At 34.1% G+C, this 9,459-nt stretch overlaps 1 protein-coding gene across 1 annotated transcript; it reads left to right on the top strand.

Moving 5' to 3' along the window:
* Positions 1-8,294: 8,294 nt before the first annotated feature.
* Positions 8,295-9,114, top strand: LOC125871271 (methyl-CpG-binding domain-containing protein 2-like). The gene is made up of 3 exons (XM_049551899.1): positions 8,295-8,638; positions 8,784-8,837; positions 8,994-9,114. The coding sequence occupies exons 1-3, from the start codon at positions 8,295-8,297 to the stop codon at positions 9,112-9,114; spliced, it is 519 nt and encodes a 172-aa protein (XP_049407856.1).
* Positions 9,115-9,459: the final 345 nt, after the last annotated feature.

Below are 9,459 nucleotides of genomic sequence, written 5' to 3'. Positions count from 1 at the left end.
ACCGGAGGGTTAGTGTAGGTGCCAATCACGATGGTCTACGTCGTGACAACTAGAAAAAAGGACTAAGATTTAAGAAATTTACTAATCAAGCTTCTTGCTTCTAGAGATAAGTCTATTGCTTTGTCACTTAGTTGGGCCCTGGGGACATCCAAAGATGCTAAGAGCAGCGCTACTACATTGAAGTATTTATAGGCTTCTAGTGATTCTTTGATTCATCATAACTTGTTTTGACCTAGGGTTTCTAAAACCTTGGAGATTCGTTGTGTTTTAGCTGCTATAGTTTCCATAATCTAATTAGCATGTTTTTTGGAAATTTTGCATAGTTCCAGGTATAGAATTCAAAACCCTAGCTTACATTAATCATCAATACTCATGAATTATATTTTCTAGACAGATCAGTCATAAGATCATGTTTTAGAATTTGAATGCCATACCTTTCAGTATGTTTATATGCATTCCCAGATGGCATGTCGGTATTTTGAGCTACTTAGTACTTCAGTGTATTTTAGCTTTTCATTCAATTGTGAGTAGACTTAGCACCGAGTTGGACTAGGGTTCAACACCTTCACAGTCCTAAGACTACGTGCCAACGTATTTTGGGCACCAGTTTTAGTGATCACACCACAGTCGTGCCTCTATACCCCTAGCAGGGTATATTGGGTCCTCTCGGTGAGGCGTATACATCGGACTCCACTTTAGCTCACGTGGTTTATGTTAGTTAATAGTAGCTCCAACAGTCACAATTTCATTGCATTGACCATGATATCAATATTTATATTAATATTTATTTCAGTATTCAGTTCATCATATTAGCTACTTGATTAGTACTTGGTCATTGCATTAGGCTTAGCTTTTCCGTTACATTTCAGTACAGTCTATCTCAATGTTCATTATTATATTGCTCTGTTATATCATTGTTCAGCTTGGTATATATAATATCCTGCATGCTCAGTACATTCCAAGTACTGACGCATACTTTGCGCTACATCATTTTATGATATAGGTTCAAACATCAGCTTCGATGGTGAGTCCTCATAGTTTGAGGACGTTTCTTTATGCTTGGTTTAGTTAGTTTATTTTAGTATTTTTAGAGTTAGCTGGGGACTTGTCCCATCAGCTCATTAGTAATAGAGGCATTGAGACATAGAGTCAGTATTAAGTTGTTTTAGGTTGTTTCCCCTTTGACATTCAGTTATATTCTCACTTGAGATTTTTAGTTGAGACTCACTTTACAGTTATGCTTCCGCTTTTTTAGTTATATTTCAGTATGCTTGTGATAGTCCAGACTCATGGTTAGCTTGGGGTCACTTGTGATCCTAGGTTCCGTGTTATATTTAGGGGTACCCTCGAGGTATGACACGAAATTTGTTAAATCATAAAAACTTAAAATCAGCTCCAAAATAACATCTCTAGTCTACTAGGATTATTTTTTTATCGTTTGTTTTGTCCACAATTTAATGCATGGAATATTCAGTAATATTCCTCTATATTTAGTAGAAACAATAACTCATAGAGAAGATGAGAAGAAGAATGTTCAATAAAAAAACTTGGATTTAGTTACAAACTTGGTCGCTAATAGCTAACAAAAATCGATTGCTAATTCGTCAAAACAGAGGAGTAATCCTAATCCTAGTAGACTACGTGTTTAGATTCCATCTATAAATTATCCTTCTGTTTGCCCCTCTCAATGAATTCATTCATTCATGGCGAGCACTTCCCTTCCAATGGCAATAATTGGAGCCCAGTCTTTGTCAAAAAGATCAGTGATTTCCTGGTTGATGTTGCCGCCGGAGAGCCCTGTTTTCAAATTCTACAAACTTAAGGAAGGCGATGTCATACAGGTGGAACAGAGCCAACTAGAGCCTGATGGAGACTCCCGTTATTTCAGGGCTGGCATTACTATATACAGAAAAAAGACTGTAAAATGTTTCTATTTAATCAAATCTCTGGCAAAAACATCAACTTCCATCTGTTGAAACTCTTCCTGATGTTAACGGCGTCATTCGGAACAGCCAATCTGGTTTAATAGAAAGCTTTCTTGACTACCAATACCGCCCTCGTACCCCACAACAGTTTTCTAAATACATAATCAAAAAGATTGTTGTGTCGTCCTCTCTTGACGATGAAGACTGTGTAGCAATGGTGATTTATGGTCACTATGATCTACTCACCTTCTGCAGGAGGCCTGGAGATGCCAATTGTTGGATAGCCATAGATGGACCGCTACGACAATATACTCAAATTGTTTTCCACCGTCAAAAGAAACTTTTTTTCGCTCTCACCCACCTTAGAGAGCTTGAAGCTTGGGATCTTCGTAACGATCCAATTAAGAGGTTTCTCATACAGAGTGAAAATTTGGGGCTTGGTAATGATTGGCCTATTTCTTTAGAGGATGAGGATGACCTTGAGCGCAAGTCACTCTATTGTTGGCATACTATTACTTGGTATACGACGATCAAACTCACGAGCTTTTTATTGTTACACGCTACACTGCTACTGCCATTGATCAAGAAAATGAGGCTCTTATATTTCCTGTGGGCAATTTGGATGATCAATATCCTTACCAGTTACCAGACTCTAGTTTTTGATGTTTTCAAACTTGATTTCATTAACGATGATCATGTCGAGCTTCAATACTTGCACGATACCCTTGGTGATCGTGTATTCTTCATTGGCTCCAATACCGGTTTTGCTCTTTCAACCACCCAATTTCCTGAACTATGACTACAAAGAAAGAAGCATTTCATCCTGTNATATGTGAAAGTGAGAATTGGGTGTTAGATTTTTGTAATGTTGAGTAAATTTATGCTAACTAAATTTTTTTGGATTGTATGCTAATAAATGTTGCATATACATATTTGTGGTAATCAATTGTGATTTGATTGAATGCAATGTCAGAGTTGGGAAAAATACTATAAAGTATTGTTGAGTTTTTAAAAGTGAAAATACTTCCAATGTTGAGGAAATACATAATTACCCCATGGAACTTATACCTTTTTTTTAAGTAGACACCTTAACTTTCGGGGGTCCTATTATCCCACGAAACCATCCAAAAGCACAACAAATACATCATTTTTTCACCATCAGTGCTCTCAATCCAAGAGCGTGTGCCACACCTCCAACCCATTTAACAAAGGCCGGGTTTTATCCTAACCCATTCATTTTTTAACCCTTAACCCAAACCCTAAGAAATTTCCAACCCATTTCACTTTCACCTACCCTCGTCTTTCTCTCTTCGACTGATCAAAACCCTAAGAAACTTCATGAGGTGAAGCTAATTGGTAACATTGCTGGTTGAAATTTGTTGAATAGTGGTGTTGGAATGAAGAAGTGAAGGCTCATAGGTTAGTTATTTGAAAAATCTTTGAAAAAAAACTTTCTTTTACATTGTAAGTGAATTTTGTAGTGAGTAGTCGTTAGTTTATTTTACATTGTTTGATGCGTATTTCGTTTGTCTTGCATTTGACATCTCTCCCTCAAAACCTAATCACAGGAAATTGATTTCACAGATTTTAAACAAAAAAAAAGTAATTAAAATGAGAAATTGCAGATCTCCAATGGCTAACAATGGAGAATTTTGGGAAGGTGATCTATTTTATGAAGAAGCTAATTCAAATTGGGAATGCCACATGGCGTTTTAACATTGGTTGGATGTTGTTTTTTTATTCCTTGACGCGCCCAACCTGCGTGACAAAACTGATGGGTTTGAAACGGGTCAAAATGATGTATTTATTATGCTTTTGGATGGTTTCATGGGGTAATAGGACCCTCGCAAACTTAAGGTGTCTACTTAAAAAAAGGGTATAAGTTCCATGGGGTAATTATGTATTTCCTCTCCAATGTTCTTGTTGTTGAAAATGATATTGATTTTTGATACATTATCTTGAAAAGAGTCTTTGGCAATACATGAGATGTACAATAAGTAAAATACTAAATAAATTGAATATTTTGTTGTACAAAAAGGGTACAATATATGATGAAAAAGGTAACAGAAGTTGGTACATTTTTGTGAATACCATAATATAAAAACAATTAATTAGAATTAGTTGTTGTGGAGTTGATTGGCGATGAGACTAAGTTGTTAAGACAACTCTTNAATATATGATGAAAAAGGTAACAGAAGTTGTTAAGACAACTCTTAGTGTGTATTCCAATCGCAATAAAACCAATTTTTATGTGACTAAATTAGATACAAGTGTTTGAGACACAATGTGATGAAAATATTGCAGTGAGATGAATTATTTACGTAAATAAATAATGTGTAGTCGAAGGTGAATTTGATCAATTCACTGACTAAATGAAACATCGAGTGGAGTAAGACTTTAGTCAATTGAGAAGACCAACAATGATGGTCAACCTATGTGATTGGAGATCCCATGAATTAGGTTCATATGGTTAATAAAAAGTCACTAGTTGATCAAGTAAGCACTATAAAAGTATGTCCCTCCTATGATGTGTGAATGTAGTACAACAGTTTGCAAGGCAAAGTGAGGCTGAGTTAAGCTCTTAATCCAAGTCATATCCTTTATAGGTGGTGTATTGCTTTGCATAATACACTTGATGGTTGGACCTATATGAGTGTGAAGTGGTGCCGCTTCTATGAAATTGTGACAGATTTCTAGAGCACTCATGAAATATACCAGGACACGGGCATGGCCTCTTCGCATAAAACAGTACTGGACTTACAAAAGAATTATTGGTTCATAGAAGTTCTAAACTTCACCAATTATTCTGTAAGTTTAATTTTGTTCTATCTAGGTCTGGTTCATAGTCTATGGACACCAAATTCGATGCATTAGACTCATATGTGAAAATAGCAAGACTTCTTATTTCAGTATATTCCTTAATATTTCTTGTGAGATATGTAGGGGATTGTTGGAAAAATGATTCTAGTATCTCAAAATGAATTATTTTATTGCCTATTATACTTGAAAGAGAATATTATTTTATGTCCTAAATATTTTCTCTCCATAAATAATATTCTATTGCCATTATTATTATCCTTTAATTAGTCATTATTTTTTGTCATAATATGACCATTACCAAATGTCTCTTAGCTGAAATGAGTTGTCTTCAATTCATTAATTGTGTTCAATACCTTTTATGGCTTTTGACTATTTCAACCGTTGACATATTAGAGAGGTTACTAATTTCCTATATAAATCTAATTCTTACTGATGGTGAATAAGAGTGGATACAAGATAACAATTTTTCTTTTAATATATTCTCTTATGCTGGTTTTCTTTCTATTGAATCTTTGTTAGTTTCTGACTCCTAGTTTTATACTAGAAGAGCTTGTTGAATCTGGGGGATACCCCCATACCGAGTGAAATATCCTTAAGGATAGTGTCGTTCGACACGCCTCAAGCTATTAGAATTTCCTATAAGAGTTATTGGTGAAGTACAAGTTTTGGTGAATTCGGTACAAGTATTCGTCATGAAGGTATTTTCCGTAAGATTTACAACACTTCTTGTATGCATGCCTCAGTTAGTTTCTCAATGATAAAGAGAACTAAGACATATTACATTCATAGTTTATGTATAAAAGTTATTCGGGAAATTTGTGAAAATCGTTTGTTGGTTCATCGTCGATTTACTTTCTGACTTGGGTATCTTCTTTTTATCCTTTTCTTTTCATTTGTGCTTGTGGTTATTTCTCCTTAGATTTGTTGTCTAAGAAATGTTGTTTTGTTAAATTCATAATATTACTGTGTATAGTTTGTGTTTTCTGGGCATTTCTGCAAACAAAAACAAAAAAAGGTGTCTCAAAAAGATTGGCTATAGATTACTCAGATTGGCAATTTGTGGTTTCGCAAAAAATTGATTCTTTTACTATACTCTGGTCATCTGTATAGTAGTAGGATTTATAGTTAGTGAAGTTTGGGTGGCCACTCCTTACCTTTATCTTCTAGTTTTAAATGCCAACAACCTTTTTAATTAGGGTACATTGTGAGTGTTGATTACACTTCTTTTAAGTCGNTATACATATTTGTGTTAATCAATTGTGATTTGATTGAATGCATTGTCAGAGTTGGGAAGAATAAAATAAAGTATTGCTGAGTTTTAAAAAGTGAAAATACTTCCAATGTTCTTGTTGTTGAAGATGATTTTGATTCTTGATACATTATCTTGAAAAGAGTCTTTGGTAATACATGAGAGGTACAATAAGTACAATACTAAATAAATTGAATATTTAATTTGTTGTACAAAAAGGGTACAATATATGATGAAAAAGGTAACAGAAGTTGGTACATTTTCGTGAATGCCATAATATAAAAACAATTAATTAGAATTAGTTGTTGTGGAGTTGATTGGCGACGAGACTAAGTTGTTAAGACAACTCTTAGTGTGTATTCCAATTGGAATAAAACTAATTTTTATGTGACTAAATTAGTTACATGTGTTTGAGACACAATGTGATTAAAATATTGCAGTGAGATGAATTATTTACGTAAATAAATAATGTGTAGTCGAAGGTGAATCTAATCAATTCACTGGCAAAATGAAACAACGAGGGGAGTAAGACTTTAGTCAATTTGAGAAGACCAATAATGATGGTAAACCCAACCTATGCAATTGGAGATCCCATGAATTAGGTTCATGTGGGTAATAACAAGTCATTAGTTGATCAAGTAAGCACTATAAAAGTATGTCCCTCCTATGATGTGTGAATGTAGTGCAACAGTCTGCAAGGCAAAGTGAGGTTGAGTTAAGCGCTTAATCCAAGTCATATCCTTTATAGGTGGTGTATTAATTACTCTGCAGGATACACTTGATGATTGGACCTATATGAGTGAGAAGTGGTGTCACACGCTTCTATGAAATTGTGATAGATTTCTAGAGCACTCATGAATACTAGGACACGCGCATGACCTCTTAGCGCAAAACCGTGATAACGACAAAGATTGTGTGAGTTTAATGTGATAGAATATGACACTGGACTTACAATAGAATTATTTAATCATAGAAGTTCCAAACTTCACCAATTGTTCTCTAAGTTTAATTTTGTTCTTCCTAGGTCTGGTTCACAGTCTATGGACACCAGATTTGATGCATTAGACTCATATGTGAAATTCCAGCAAGATTTCTTATTTCATTATATTCCTTAATATTCCATTTGAGATATGTAGGGAAATGTTGGAAAAATGATTCTAGTATCTCAAAAGGAATTATTTTATTTCCTATTATACTTGAAAGAGAATATTATTTTATGTCCTAAATATTTTCTCTCCATAAATAATATTCTACTGCCATTATTATTATCCTTTAATTAGTCATTATTTTTTGTCATAATATGACAATTACCAAACGTCTCTTTGCTTAAATGAATTGTGTTCAATGCCTTTTATGGCTTTTGACTATTTCAACTGTAGACGTATTAGAGAGGTTACTAATTTCCTATATAAATCTAATTCTTACTGATGGTGAGTAAGAGTGGATACAAGATAACAATTCTTCTTTAATATATCCTTATGCTGGTTTTCTTTCTATTGAATCTTTGTTAGTTTCTGGCTCCTAGTTTTATACTAGAAGAGCTTGTTAAATCTGGGAGATACACCCATACCGGGAGAAATATCCTTAAGGACAGTGTCTTTCGACACTCTTCAAGCTATTAGAATTTCCTATAAGAGTTATTGGTGAAGTACAAGCTTTGGTGAATTCGGTACAAGTATTCGTCAAGAAGGTATTTTCCGTAAGATTTACAACACTTCTTGTATGCATGTCTCAGTTAGTTTCTCAATGATAAAGAGAACTAAGACATATATTTCATTCATAGTTTATGTATAGAAGTTATTCGGGAAATTTGTGAAAATCGTTTGTTGGTTCATCGTCGATTTACTTTCTGACTTGGGTATCTTCTTTTTATCCTTTTCTTTTCATTTGTGCTTGTGATTAGTTCTCCTTAGATTTGTTGTCTAAGAAATGTTGCTTTGTTAGATTCATAATATTACTGTGTATAATTTGTGTTTTCTGGGCATTTCTGCAAACAAAAAAAAAGGTGTCTCAAAAAGATTGGCTTTAGATTACTCAGATGCAAAGATTGTTTGATGACATTAAATGCAAGATTTTCCCTAACTATTATAAGGTGTTATCTTTCAATCGATTAGGTCTTAAATATGTATATCCAAACAATAGGTTTTTCTTTTAAGATGAGCACATTTCGATCAACATCTATGGTTAAATCAGATCAACACATTATTTCTATTGTACTTACTCATGTTACTGGAGTTATCTAATAAGACAAGTTGTATTTGGTTTCATCAGATTGTCCCATTCCATTAAGAGTTGGCTGTATGGATCAAAATGTTAGTCATGGTGTTGAACCTGTAAACAGTATGAAGCCTCCGAATTCTCCAGGGGCATTGCTTGTGGAGTGTGCAAGATGTTTCAAATGGAGGTACATACCTACAAAGGAGAAGTATGAAGAAATAAGGGAACACATTTTGGAACGGCCCTTCTATTGTGAAACAACTCGTGAATGGCATTCTAATAAAAAATGTGACGATCCACCTGACCTCACTGAAGATGAAAGTGGACTCAAGTGGGCAATTGATGCGCCTAATATTCCTCAGCCTCCTCCAGGGTGGGAACGTATTATAAAATTCAGAACAAAAAGAGACACCAGAATTGCTGATGTGTATGTCTTGCATCTTTTTCACTATTCATTTTACTGTTAATACGTAGAACAATTATTGATGCTTTCCTTGTAAGCTAGGACCCTTGGCACTAATGTTCAAAATAAATGTCGTAGTTCTTAATTATTTCCTTTTCATGATTTACAGGTATTATAATTCACCATCTAATCAGCAGCTTCGTTCCAAAATTGAAGTTGAAAAGTAAGTTCATATTATCAAGTTAAACCTGATTTTCGGAATGTGTTTCTTTTCCTAATGTTTTCTTTGATTGGTCTAAATTGTGTGCAGTGATAATAGGGAATATGTACATCATTTGCATTTTATGTTGTGGTGTTGCTTAATAGTCTTTCTTCGCAGGTACTTGGAGCAACATCCAGAGGATGCAACACAAAGTGCAAAGCTGGATCAGTTCTCATTTCAGATCCCAAGACTACTAGAGGAAGATTATGTTATAAATGGTGGTATGAATTTGTATTAGACATGCTTAAATTAGAAGTAAGATTGATGTTGCATTATTCTGTGATTACAATTAAATGTGACATGCCTGGAAATAAGGAAATTATCAAAGCATTCAACTCTTACTCATTGTTTGTGTTTGGATTAATTGATTTTCTGCTCGGAAAAACCATGAAGTTCATAGCTAAAAGTTTTCTGAAATAAATGCAAAAGAAGAAAGATTCTTCATTTTGGATACTTGATGTTCACCAAAAGTACATATATATATTCACCATTATTTGTCTCACATTTAGTGCTTAATTTTAATGTCTTTTGAGTATTGATTATATCACAATGTGTTTAATGTTATATTTTTATTGTATTGTAA

The sequence above is a fragment of the Solanum stenotomum genome, chromosome 1, assembly GCF_019186545.1.
Source record: "Solanum stenotomum isolate F172 chromosome 1, ASM1918654v1, whole genome shotgun sequence".
NCBI classification, from domain to species: Eukaryota; Viridiplantae; Streptophyta; class Magnoliopsida; order Solanales; family Solanaceae; genus Solanum; species Solanum stenotomum.
The sequence above is the reverse complement of the archived record's forward strand: the minus strand, read 5'-3'. Positions and strand labels throughout refer to the sequence as shown.